The sequence below is a fragment of the Neoarius graeffei genome, chromosome 24 (genome assembly GCF_027579695.1).
Source record: "Neoarius graeffei isolate fNeoGra1 chromosome 24, fNeoGra1.pri, whole genome shotgun sequence".
Lineage (NCBI taxonomy): Eukaryota > Metazoa > Chordata > Actinopteri > Siluriformes > Ariidae > Neoarius > Neoarius graeffei.
The window spans coordinates 36,260,197-36,274,884 of NC_083592.1; the positions used below are offsets into that span (position 1 = coordinate 36,260,197).

General features: G+C 40.4%; 1 protein-coding gene across 1 annotated transcript in view; it reads right to left on the reverse strand.

Annotated features, from left to right (window-relative positions):
* Window positions 1-14,688, reverse strand: part of iqgap2 (IQ motif containing GTPase activating protein 2) — a 103,536-nt gene that overhangs the window by 55,401 nt on the left and 33,447 nt on the right. Inside the window, exons 3-5 of the mRNA XM_060907148.1 lie at window positions 8,155-8,311; window positions 6,112-6,189; window positions 3,457-3,533 (exon numbers count right to left, since the gene is read on the reverse strand). Coding sequence (XP_060763131.1) covers window positions 3,457-3,533; window positions 6,112-6,189; window positions 8,155-8,311 — 312 coding nt within the window. The remainder of the gene's footprint in view (window positions 1-3,456; window positions 3,534-6,111; window positions 6,190-8,154; window positions 8,312-14,688) is intronic.

Sequence of the window (14,688 nt, forward strand, 5' to 3'; positions counted from 1 at the left end):
GTACTACAACAACACATTAAAGTTTAGAGATGAACAGCATTTGAACAAAGTTTGAAATGATACTCCATTTATGCTTTAAACTTTAACGTAATAAATTAAAAAAAAGAATAATTTAGCATGAATGAATGAATGAATGAATGAATGGTTTATTTTGGTTACAATCTACAATACAAAACTTAAATTTTGTGCACTCAGCTGACAAAGAATTATTATACATGCTTACACTAAACATTTTCACACAAAAAAATTTAACAAACTCTGTAACCAAAAAAGGAATAGGCTGAAGCCAAGGTTTATTTTTGCCTATCCTGTACAATCCATAAAATAACCCAGAATATCAGTAATATAAGGGAAAAAAAATAACAAAAATGACTCTAAATTATTCTTCTTAATCATTTCACGTCAATCATTTTACATTGTAATCCTTAATTATTTTAAACTCGACAGCGATCTACACAATTTCAAATCATCACTAAGTCCATTCCACAATATAACTCCCAAAAATGAAACACATCTATATTTAACATTACCTCTTTCAAAGACACCCAACCCTCTTAAATTATAATTTTTTCTCTTAATTTAAAAATTTCTTGAAGACAGGTGGGAAGACTTTTATTCTTTACTCGAAATAGTATTTCTAATGTTTTTAAGTATACAGTATCTAAGAATTTTAAGGTACAAGACTCTATAAATAGTTTATTAGTGGTTTCACGATAGGAAGCTTCATTTATTATTCTGATAACTCTTTTCTGGAGTTTAATTATAGGGTCTATATATCTCATCTCATTATCTCTAGCCGCTTTATCCTGTTCTACAGGGTCGCAGGCGAGCTGGAGCCTATCCCAGCTGACTACGGGCGAAAGGCGGGGTACACCCTGGACAAGTCACCAGGTCATCACAGGGCTGACACATAGACACAGACAACCATTCACACTCACATTCACACCTACGGTCAATTTAGAGCCACCAGTTAACCTAACCTGCATGTCTTTGGACTGTGGGGGAAACCGGAGCACCCGGAGGAAACCCACGCGGACACGGGGAGAACATGCAAACTCCGCACAGAAAGGCCCTCGCCGGCCACGGGGCTCGACCCCGGACTTTCTTGCTGTGAGGTGACAGCGCTAACCACTACACCACCGTGCCGCCCTCAACACAATATGATGATAGAAAATGTGAACATGTAATGGCATGGTTCCTAACACAAGAGGTCAGTCTGCAGTAGGTTCAGATCTTGTATGTCTACAACACAGACAAGAAGAAATCCTGCAGTCTGCCTCTTACAGGTGCCTGGAAACTCCATTAAACTTTCATCTACCTGCTGATAAAGGAAAAGTATTCCACGAATCATTAAATCATTTAGTGTACCGTGTGCCTGGGTATGTGCGCAAGATAAGCTTGCATGCATCCTGCACCATTGACCTCTAAAGACAATAGACACAGAAAAGGAGATTTCTTTCTTTGTTTTATTCACCAGGAGGGGGCAAAGGGTGAAATGTTTAACCCCTGGCACAAGAGAAATAGCTTACAATGACTAACCAAGACTGGGAGGCTCACACTAATTGAATTGTTTACAGCCTTTGCACTAGCTTCAAGAAGGGAAGCGAATTGTATTTTCCACACCCATAACTACAGATTCATTTTTTTCAGGCATCAATGAACGTAGCATCCAGTGGGAAGAAAACACCACCAAAAAACATGCATATAAGCAGTGCACAATTAAACACAATGCAGAGGATTTGGGTTATTTGATGCCTGTGGCTATTTCCTCTACTTGGGGGGGGGGTTTCCCTGGATCCATGTGATCTCAAGGCTGCTTCGTCCAGCTGAGAAGTTGAGTTGACTCTCGGGTCAGGAAGGAAGCGCTTCTGTGAGGAAGCAGAAGGAAGCCAGACAGGCTCAGATGGGGAGAAAGAGAGTGACGCAAGGGAGAGAAAGAAAGTATAAGAGCTCAAACACACCATTAAACTATTACTACACCCAGTCAGGCCTTCCTGTTGTCACTCAGTTAAACACTTTGACACATATTTGCTAAATACACTCATGCGTCTGCTTAACGGAAGAGGCTGCTCAAGATTCATTTACACTGTTATGTCCTGCTATGGGGTGGCACGGTGGTGTAGTGGTTAGCGCTGTCGCCTCACAGCAAGAAGGTCCTGGGTTCGAGCCCCGGGGCCGGCGAGGGCCTTTCTGTGTGGAGTTTGCATGTTGTCCGCGTGGGTTTCCTCCGGGTGCTCCGGTTTCCCCCACAGTCCAAAGACATGCAGGTTAGGTTAACTGGTGACTCTAAATTGACCGTAGGTGTGAATGTGAGTGTGAATGGTTGTCTGTGTCTATGTGTCAGCCCTGTGATGACCTGGCGACTTGTCCAGGGTGTACCCCGCCTTTCGCCCGTAGTCAGCTGGGATAGGCTCCAGCTTGCCTGCGACGCTGTAGAAGGATAAAGCGGCTAGAGATAATGAGATGAGATGAGATGTTCTGCTATTGGATGATTCAGATGACTGATTATGAACATTTAGTCGCATGTACAGAATTGAATGGTCTTATTCAATCATGTATTTAACAAATTACCAACCTTAGTACAAATCACGTACAAGAATATATACAGAACGACCGTTTGAACTAACGTGTTTGTGATGATCCTCAGAACTTGCCTTTGTATGAAGCTGAAATGCTACAGGGGGGCGCTGTTGACTTTGGGTTATCGGTCTAGTATATAACGTGCAGCAGAAAGGAAACAGAAACCATCTTTTTAGACAGGTTTCCTGTCAGGCTCAGCACCTGATAGAACAGCGTGTGCTGTCATATTAACAAAAACGTGCATTGCTTGAAAGGCCGAAACTTTGTGGAAACTGCTGCGTAAAATATGCTCCTTAATCACGGCTATTGATTATGAGTGAACGTTTATTGTGAATCTTATACACAACAATCCACGTTGTGAATCCCGTACAAAATAAAAAACATCTTAAATAATTGTAACTGCATTTTAGCATGCATAAACGTAGACTCGGAGAAAGAAATGTTCTGAGGAGACAGTTCGTCGCACTGTAGAGCCTAAAGGCCACCTGATAACAAAATCTGCTGCTCTGTCAAAATGGCGGGAATTGACAGGAAACAGAGACAGGAAATGACTAAAAGCAGGCAGGAAGTAAACCAATGGGGCTCTGGAGATGATGTACCACAGGACACTTGTCACTGAAACCATCAAGGACGTGAGCTTGGTATGTTGGGTGAAGTTGTCATGGCAAGCGCTTAAATAACACAAACCACATGAGCTCCCATTTGCATGCTTCGTTATTTCAGGTTAATATCCTATTGTTATGTTTGAATACTATGCAGCATAAATTTATATAATTGCACAAGTGGCATATGAAGAAGTCTGAAGGTTTTTGGGAAAAACATTTGAGGCATAGTCATTTCTGCAGAGGTAAGAAAAAAAAAATCCTTTACCAGTACCTGAGTGCATGAATGCAGTAGATCACTTTGGGCATGTTTTTACGATCATACACGTCAGTTGTCTCAGGATAAAATATCTGAAAGGAGAAAGCAGTATTAGTTTTCTTGGCCCATTTCATGAAAGAAAGAAATTTATTTCGTATGTTCATTTATTCTGGTACCTTTTCATCGATATTGACCACATAGATGAAGTAAAGAACAACACAGGGTGCATAACAATGTGGAAATGTAATCAGTTCCACTGTTCAACTGCAAAAACAGATTTCAGCAGAACTGTGGAGTAACCACATATTTAGCACGTGTAAAACCACTGTCGGACTCCATAACAATAGGGCTGAGTTAATCATTCAGAAGAGGACTGATTTGGAAATTTCACAATTATACCTGAATTTTACCGAAAGAATAAAACGGAACACGCTGTTTATTGTTAGTACAAAAACTTGTACTGTAGCAGATTTTTATTAAACCCCGATGAGGACTCGAGACCTGTATGAGTTTTGCACACGACACTGGGTTTCACTTTACAGCTCGCTGCATCGTTCCTGCCCTTGAGGGAACGCTTCTTCCAGGTACTGCAAACTCAAACAATCTTTGCAACTAAGCACAAGGTGCAGATGCACATAAGCTAATTAGGTAAGGATTGTTTTACACTCAGGGTACGAAGTTTGTGTCACAGGGGTCCAAAATTCAAATTGATTCAAACTGGTTCTTGTACCAGTTTTTAAGTGAAGGACAAGTTAAAGAACAGATAGGCATGTGTAATAGTTTGTATTATAGCAAGATTAAGTGTAGCTTTAAGCAGGGCTGGGAGAAACAAACGAAGTGATTCTCGGAGAGGACATTTTTTTTTGACAATCCAGAATCCACTACTTCCATAGTGCTTTTAAATATAAGGCTGTAAGCTTTGTGTTAGTTGTCTCTAATATTTATGTCCCAATATCTTGACCACATTTTAGGATGAAAATAATCATTTTAGATATGTTATTTTATATTGAAAAATGGGGCGGCATGGTGGTGTAGTGGTTAGCGCTGTCGCCTCACAGCAAGAAGGTCCTGGGTTCAAGCCCCGTGGCCGGCGAGGGCCTTTCTGTGCGGAGTTTGCATGTTGTCCGCGTGGGTTTCCTCCGGGTGCTCCGGTTTCCCCCACAGTCCAAAGACATGCAGGTTAGGTTAACTGGTGACTCTAAATTGACCGTAGGTGTGAGTGTGAATGGTTGTCTGTGTCTATGTGTCAGCCCTGTGATGACCTGGCGACTTGTCCAGGGTGTACCCCGCCTTTTGCCCGTAGTCAGCTGGGATAGGCTCCAGCTTGCCTGCGACCCTGTAGAAGGATAAAGCGGCTACAGATAATGAGATGAGATGAATATTGAAAAATTAGCTGTCTCGGAGAGGACTTTTTTTTTTTTTACACAGTTACAGTACATACTAATTTGATCAAAATAGTCTGAAAACTTACTGGCATTCAACATTAAAACTTAACTATATTTCCAATGATATGGAATCAAATATTTGTTTTATGGTATAAAGAATGATTTAAGTGCATCTCTTTTGGAGCTACCTGTGGTCAAAAAAGCACTTTTTCTAAATGACATGAGTAATTTTGCTAAATATGACATATATTGCCATACATTCACCAAAAATAACGTTATCACCAAATTATTTTTTTTGCCTGGTAAATAGAGCTATCACAGGGCTACAATAAACAACCAAGTTTATTTAGTCAAGCCTTTTGATATTGAAGATAATAAGTGTTAAATGTGATTTTTAGCTTGCGTACCCTGATTGTAAAACAACCCATAAGGGCCTTTGCATGCTCTTGCGACAAGGCTTTCGCAGACAGCTTTTCGCAGACAGTTGTAATTTATCGTTGAGCGGGGAGTAATAGGCGTGCGCGATGTTATTCACCGCCACAACGCAAGGGGGCGCGAAATCGCTAGGAGTAGTTGGTGGGTGTGGTTAGAGGAGTGTTTATCCTCCGGTTACTTATAATGACTAGAACTGCAGTCGTATAGATGTACGTACTTCCTCACTTCCTCGATCAACCGCTCTTCGTGCTGCTCCATCTTCGCTCGTGTTTTTAAAAATGGCGGTAGTGAAAACTAACCAAACCGGGAAAGTAGGGAAGCGGAAGTGCGTGTACAGCGGATGTAGAGTGGACCAATCAGAGCCCTCTTGTCTGCGACGCTGTCTGCGAGGCTTCTGCGGTGGTCACAATTTTTGGGAGGTGCGCGCAGAGCGTCTGCGAAGGTGGAAGGGCTACGCAGACACCATCTGCGACGCCGTCTGCGAGGACTGCGTTGTCAGCATAAATTGGCCTTAAACAGCTCGCGTTTTCAAACCTGAGGACCACCTGTCACCCAAAGACGTACAGGTTATCTCTATAAAAGGCCTCGCACAGACATACAAATAAGCAATATTTGTAGAATATGTCGGATCACGGCTTTGTTTTAGTCATTAATCATGCATGGTTTTGACACTCTAAACATTCCACGCTACAACACTGATAGAGTGTAAGGTTCTGGTTTACACACCAAGTAAAAGTGCAATAAACTTCAATGTAATGTCAACACAAAGAAATAAAAGTGTGAACACTTTCTACAAGCAGCGTGCCTGGGTGAGTTTGTGTGTGTGGGTGCACTTCACAGAAATCCTCACCTTTGGCAAACCAATGGACTCCATAGCTCTGAGCCACTGAACTGTGTTATCTGTGTGTCTGAAGTGTAGCCCTGTGTGCTAGGTAACACAAGAAATAAAACAACACACAATGCACAAAACACACAATTAGACCAGAGCAAAGTTTTTCACTCCTTAATTGCATGTGAAACAGCTGAATATTAAACAGTTATTCCACAAAATCGAGTCGTACATGAGCTGATAGCTGATGAGGCGCGCAGAGCCGAGTTGGCTTTAAGCCATGTACGACGAGATTGAGTGGAATAATTGTTTTATTATATCCACATTCATTGGAGTTTGAGAAACCGAGCGTTTTTATTTTTTGCCGTTCCAGTTCATCCCAAAGGTGTTCAGTGAAGTTGAGGTCAAGAACCTGTGCAGGACACTCAAGTTCTTCCATACCAAACATGGCAAACCATATCCTCATGGAGCTTGATTTGTACACAGCGGCATTATCATGCTGGATCAGGTTTGTGCCGCTTAGTTCCAGTGAAGGGAAACTGTGCTTTTACAGCATACAAGACGTTCTGTACAAATGCGTGGTTCCAACTTTGTGGCAATGGTTTGGAGAAGGAACACACAAGGTGCGATGATCAGGTGTCCACAAATGTTTGGCCATGTTGTGGAAATAAGTATTTGGATTATACTGGAATATATAACAGTTATTCCATGAAATCGAGTCGTACATGAGCTGACAGTCGAGGAGGCGCGTAGCGCCGTGTCGGCTATAAGCCATGTACGACGACACTGAGTGGAATAATTATTTTATTATATCCACATTCACTGGATTTTGAGAAACAGAGCATTTTTTTTTGCAAATTCGATAAATAAAAACTTTATCCAAAACGTCTGCCAAAATCATTTCCATTTAGAATGTAAACAAACCAGCGAAATGACAGTAGCAATTTGTGAAAAATGCGATAATAATAATTCTTGAAAAATAAAAAAAGATACGTTCTTACCATCAAATACTTTTATTTCATATTTTGTTGCTTTTTCGTATTTTGGGGAGTTTTGTTTTCAAGTTGAGTTTTTATTTCATCCTCGGTTGGTTCAGCAACACGCTCCGCCATTTTCTTCTTCTTCTTCTTCTCTAGGGTTTTTTGGCAGTTGGCAAACCAACTTAAAGGTGCATTACTGCCACCGACTGGGCTGGAGTGTGGAAAAGAAGATATTGGGGGAGAAAAAAACGATATTCTTTTCGCTATTTCTGTTTATTTTAAATACAACAAAGTGATAGGGCGGCACGGTGGTGTAGTGGTTAGCGCTGTCACCTCACAGCAAGAAGGTCCTGGGTTCGAGCCCCGTGGCCGGCGAGGGCCTTTCTGTGTGGAGTTTGCATGTTCTCCCCGTGTCCGCGTGGGTTTCCTCCGGGTGCTCCGGTTTCCCCCACAGTCCAAAGACATGCAGGTTAGGTTGACTGGTGACTCTAAATTGACCATAGGTGTGAATGTGAGTGTGAATGGTTGTCTGTGTCTATGTGTCAGCCCTGTGATGACCTGGCGACTTGTCCAGGGTGTACCCCGCCTTTCGCCCGTAGTCAGCTGGGATAGGCTCCAGCTTGCCTGCGACCCTGTAGAAGGATAAAGCGGCTAGAGATAATGAGATGAGATGAGACAACAAAGTGATATATCTGACTTGATGCGCTCCGCAATTTAGTTTTTCTCTCCTCATGGTATATGAGCTGATAGCCTTGTAGTAGAGGAACCAATCAGAGTACACGATTGCTCATATCCAGTGAATGTGGATAGAATAAACTGTGTTATTTATTTCTTCAGAACAATAACATCAAATATATCAAACTGCTATGGTAAATACAAATCAGTAGTTTATCTCCATTCATGGGAATACTGAAGAAGTGAGAAAGCCTGTGATGCATCAAAGATAATGTACAAGGCTTCACAGAAAAGCAGTGGGACTGGGACATTTGTGTTTAGAGTTTCTCAATGTGTTTAAGCTTGGTGAATAGTATATTAATTCACTGATTTACAATCCTCCAGTTAAATCTTAATTCACGCCGCATACCTTGTAACGAGCCTGGTCTCTGTCGTAGATCTTCTTGTCAGAAACCAATTTGGGAGCAAAGAATTTTGCGAGTTTGCCAAGGTAGACGCCATTCCTCAAGCCCTCCTCGAGCTCTGTGGTGGAAGGAAGTTCCTCCTCTAGACAGGCCTCCATCCACCTGAAAAGAAACAATTTTCACATGATCTCAGACCAAGGCTCTAACTATATTGTCAGGAGTCTGAAGTCATAAAAACGTATCTTACATTCCTTTAGTAGTAGCATTAGGTAGAAATGGTCTCTGAGGCTTTTAGTACAAATTAAACTTTAAACTCACAGGAGCAATCAGCTCGTCCAGACTTACAAGTGAGGTCTACTTATAAAATATTCATAGTCAACTAATACTAGGCTGACGATGGTAAATGATGTTGGTATAATGCCAAAGCATGTCTCCGGCCCCAGCACTAACAATCAGACAACATTCTACTGGGCTATCAGTGATGAGTTTATTTGAAATGAGCTATATATATACCTGCACGATCTTCCCCTCAATACACACACAATAGGGTTTCAGTTCTGTAGTAAAACCAAGTGCAGCCTGTTTATGCGATAATGGCTTGCTTCCTCACACACTGGAACCTTGTACGGTAAACAAATGAAACCTTGGACTGTGCCTGAGCTCAGGCTATGATGCCATACGCGATATACAAATTGAGGATCTCAGTGCTCAGAAAAGCTAGTCAACGTTAACGTTTACAGAGTGTCCGGTTAACAGTCAAGGAGAAGCTTCAGTGGTAGACTGTGATAATCTAACTAGTAGAGGTCTGCTTTGAATGAGCTTTCCATTTTTCTGCTAAAATCATAGTGATTACCTTTCCTTCCTGACACACTAGTTTGGCAATGAATTGAGGAGCAGAGGAAACATCGCGTCTTTGTGTTTAGTGCATGCGCTAGAGGTATAACACAATGCGACTATCTCCAGCTTGATCTGTTTTAGGCTCCAGATATTTGCATCTGTACTTATATTTGGATCTAAACCTGAAGTGGGTGTGGCCCAAACAGGAAGGGCTTTCTGTTTTGATATGTATGGAGCTATTCTTTTGTAATCCTGCTTGTGCAGGTTTTTATATTGGTAAGCAGCAAGTTCAAGCAGAATAACAGAACTATTCTAGTATTAGTGTTCGTAACACAAAATGTAAAAAGAAAGCGGATCATACTATCAGAAAAAAAAAAAAAACCATCCTAAGAGTGTACAGTACGTCACACAGATCACCAACTTGTTAAAATAATGCAGGCCAGTGCAGTTTCCCTTCTATGTGGCAATCACTGGTCCATGACCTACTGAACAAGTGACCCTGACCTGCTAAAAACAAGACTCCATTGTCATGGCACCTACACTGGTACAGTTTGTGCCATGCCTGTGTAGGGAGAATGGCAATGTCCCAGGCATGAGAGAGCTGTCTTATTACTCTAACTCAGTGTTCTCGTTTTTTCCAAAAACATGGAAAATACCATTCCTGGCATCTCTGGTTCGCTATTATCTGTAGACAAGGATGATACTTGCTTAAAATGGAGAGAGAGAAAAAAAAAAACTATGCACAATTAACCTGAGTGGAAAAGTTTGGTATCCCTCCAAAAGGTTATATTGCGTTACAAAGAGCCAAGCTGCATATGAAATGAGCTGATCTAGGAGCTGAAATGCAAAGCACCGACATGCTGTTTGTCGAACTTGTATTAATGATTTGTAAGGATTTTTAAGGACGTGCATTAAAGCCTATTAGATGCAACAGGCTGAGTTGCAAATAACTTAAATAAAGCATCGTCTTACTGTATGTTGCAACCCATTTTGCTTCTCTGTTGATTGCGTCAGATCCTGAGGTTCATAAGTTTCAAGAACTGGAATGTATGCTATATATGCTGTAGATATTGCCTTACTACTACTACTACTATCCCACCTTCAGTTCTTAACTTTGTGCATTTGTGTTTTATTGAACACTGATCATGCACATGTTGTTATTTAGCTTTTGAAACTGTAGTTCATGTATGCACACACATGTTTGGATTACTCTTTACATCTTACGAGGTGTGCTATACGGCTTTCAGGGCAGTTTAATTAAAAACAACACAGATGGATCAACAATGGCTGAGACAACATGCTGGCCCGTCACCCATCAGCAGTTCTGCTGCCTCCTCCCACAAGCTTCACTCTCTGTCAACACAAACTGATCAGACAGTCTCTAGTTGTACCAGTCTAATGTCTCTTATCTAGAATGATAGTCTGATGAGGTTAACTGAGGATTTCAGCTAAAAATCTGACAGACAATTCCAGTAATTGTTTTTTTTGGTGGGTTTTTTTTTTTTTTTTTGCTTTTAATTTCGCTTCCAAGTGTATCAGAGAGCATGAAACTAGGTCACCGGTTTCAAGCTGTATACCGGTATTGCAACACCAAGGGATCACATTAGGATCGATAAAAACAGAAAAATGTATGGATCTCAAACAGCGTGCATAGACGCTCTGTCAGTGAGGGTTTTTTTTTTTTTTTCCAAGTGGGGGTCTTACAACAACACTTTGTTTTCAGCTTCAAAACTTGGCTTTGTCTGACTTGATTGCAAAACTTCCAACACCAACATGAAAACACAATGAGACAAAAATAGAATTGTTCTCTTGCTGTTATGCAGGAAAAAAAACAGGACATTTTAATTTGGTTAAATGCTCCTTAAATGAACTTCTTTGATATTTCTTGAGGATGACAGTGCTACAGGTCTCTAGTTGCTGAAAGACAATTTGTTTAGATATATTTCAGGTTCCAGAGAACACATACAGTGGATATAAAAAGTGTACACACCCCGTTAAAATGATAGTTTTTTCTGATGTTAAAAAAAAAACGAGACCATGATCATTTCAAAACTTTTTCCACCTTTAATGTGACCTTTAACCTGTACAATTCAATTGAAAAACAAACAAATTTGTGAGGGGGAAAAACATCCATCCATTATCTGTAGCCGCTTATCCTGTCCTACAGGGTCGCAAGCAAGCTGGAGCCTATCCCAGCTGACTATGGGCGAGAGGCAGGGTACACCCTGGACAAGTCGCCAGGTCATCACAGGGCTGACACATAGACAACTATTCACACTCACGGTCAATTTAGAGCCACCAATTATCCTAACCCGCATGCCTTTGGACTGTGGGGGAAACCGGAGCACCCGGAGGAAACCCACATGGACAGCATGCAAACTCCACACAGAAAGGCCCTCACTGGTCGCTGGGCTCAAACCCAGGACCTTCTTGTTGTGAGGCAACAGTGCTAACCACTACACTACCGTGCCAACCCGGGGGAAAAATATAAAAAATAAAAAACATACAATAAGCTGGTTGCATAAGTATGCACACCCTTAAACTAATACTTTGTTGAAGCACCTTTTGATTGAATTACAGCATTCAGTCTTTTTGGGTTCACACCTGCCATCAATTAAAATGACTCTGATTAACCCCAAATAAAGTTCAGACATTTACTCAGTTGCATCCTCCAGCAAAAGCCAGGGTTCACAGAGAGCTTACAAAGCATCAAAGGGATCTCATTGTTGAAAGGTATCAGTCAGGAGACGGGTACAAAAAAATGTCCACGGCATTAGATATACCATGGAGCACAGTGAAGACCGTCATCAAGAAGTGGAGAAAATATGGGACAGCAGTGACATTACAGAGAACTGGACATCCCTCCAAAATTGATGAAAAGACAAGACGCAAACTGGTCAGGGAGGCTGCCAAGAGGCCTACAGCAACACTGAAGGAGCTGCAGGAATTTCTGACAACTACTGGTTGTGTACTACATGTGACAACAATCTCCTGTATTCTCCATATGTCTGGACTATGAGGTAGGGTCAAAGAAAAACATCCAGGCCTGGTGAAATTTTGCAACAAAAATACATCCACTGTCCCAAAAGCATGTGGGAAAATGTGTTATGGTCTGATGAAACCAAGGTTGAACTTTTTGGCCACAATTCCAAAAGGTATGTCTGGTGCAAAAACAACACTGCGCATCACCAAAAGAACCCCATCCCCACGGTGAAGCATGGTGGTGGCAGCATCATGTTTTGGGGTTGTTTTTCTTCAGCTGGAACAGGGGCTTTAGTCAAGGTGGAGGGACTTATGAACAGTTCTAAATACCAGTCAATTTTGGCCCAAAACCTTCAGGTGTCTGCTAGAAAGCTGAAGATGAACAAGAATTTCACCTTTCAGCATGACAATGACCCCAAGCATACATCGAAATCAACAAAAGAATGGCTTCACCAGAAGAAAATGTAAGTTTTGGAACAGCCCAGCCAGAGCCCAGACCTAAATCCAATTGAAAATCTGTGGGGTGACCTGAAGAGGGCTGTGCACAAGAGACACCCTCGCAATCTGACAGATTTGGAGCGCTTTTACAAGGAAGAGTGGGCAAATATTGCCAAGTCTAGATGTGGCAGGATGATAGACTCTGACCCAAAAAGACTGAATGCTGTAATTAAATCAAAAGGTGCTTCGACAAAGTATTAGTTTAAGGGTGTGCACACTTATGCAACCAGCTTATTGTACATTTTTTTTTATGTTTTCCCCCAACGGATTTGCTTGTTTTTCAATTGAATTGTACAGTTTATAGGTCACATTAAAGGTGGGAAAAGTTTTGAAATAACTTATTGTGGTCTCTTTTTTTTTTACATCAGAAAAACCTATCATTTTAACAAGGTGTGTACACTTTTTATATCCACTGTATACATGCTATTCCTTGTGTCATGCATTACCAAGCTTTTTGTAGCACTGTGTTAATATTTTGGTTTCTGACTCTGTTTTGGATTTTTTTTCCTTGTCTCCGTCTGTTTCTCGCTTGACCATTGCCTGTTTCTTGACTCTGATTTTTGAGCACTGATTTGGATCTGTTTGCCAGCATGTTTTGAAATAAAACTCTTCCAGCGATTACATCCGTCTATCACCTGCATTTTCTGACAGACAGAGAGTATCTGACGTTTATGAGTAACCATGACAAAAATGCTTATGGAGTAAAGACTCAAGTAAAACTGCTTTCAGCTCATAAAATAAAGTCCTTTTAAGGGATTTTTTTGAAGTCAATCATCGCCGTTCTTGATAACTGTTAGTGATCAAAACCTAGGCATAAGGGACACTCCATATCAAATATAATGTTTCGGTTCACAAGATGAACATAACTACTGCCCTGACTGCAATACAGTACAGATTAAATAGATAATCTTACTATATTGGTATAACATTTTGCACTGATTTAACAGGATTAAAAATATATATGTAGTTGTATCAAAGTTTGTATTTCAGTTGGTCTGTGTGTTTTTTATTAAAAAAAAAATTAGTTTATATCTCATTTCTACTTCCTAAAAATAGTTACTATTTTGGAAAGTACTTCTGAAACTTGAAACTGCAATCTGGAAGTGCACGCATAACCGTCATTTATTACTGACTTATTTTTATTATAGAATGTACAAATACAAATGATATTGAACATTTATTACTGAGGAAAGGCTTATATTTAATCTAACACCATTCTAACCACTACCAGATTGCCAAAAAAAAAAAGCAAAGCATTATATGTATCAGAGGAAGGAAGGGCAGAGACAGACCCTCTCCCTGTCACTATGTTTATGGTGTGTGGTATATATATATATATATATATATATATATATATATATATATATATATATATATATATATATATATATATATATGAAACCTGAGCTGTATGGCAGAATCATAGTATTGTATTAGTAAATATGCATATCCTGTGGGCTAAACCTTGTCCACTAAATTGCATAAGGACTTTGGAAATAAGTCTAATTTGACATTATTAAAATCACTTTTACAGCCCACTGAGTTTAGGACGGAGACTGAGATTGCAGGTAGTTTTATGGCTAAAATTTCACTGATTTGAAAAGGTGAAAGCTCTGACTGGAGGAGTAAAGTAAAGGCTATGACTCAAAGAAACGTATCTTGGGGATTCAAAGTGATCTGCACAGCAAGCATTCTCGCTTAACATCACGACCACGAGCAGACCAAACTCCACAGATTTTTAACGTCATACAGCACTGACAGTTAATGGGAAAAAAGTTCTCCCAAAGGACTTATCTACAAAGCACACATGGGTAAACATGCATTATTTACTTAAGACAGCAGGTACAAAGTCTCCTCAGTAAAGCGGGAGGGGAAAAGGTGTGGGAAAGAGTGTGTGCCTGTCAGCTGACAAGCTACACGCTGCCATATATGTCACAAAAATTAAGCAAAAGAGTGTGGAACATGGAGGTGGAACAAAAAAAATCATTTAACAATGTCTTTGATTTTGTCATATCCCATTATACTTATGACTTTTGCAAAGGATAATATTATATCACTAGAATAGGAGGTAAAGCAGTTCAGCACACTTAAATATGTTTTATTAGTTGTAAAGTAAATTATATGACTGTACTATGATGAAACATCAGTGCTGGTGTTATAGTTATATTAACAAAATCGGCATTTTATGGGTTGAAAATGGCTTAAAATGCCATCTACTGCGA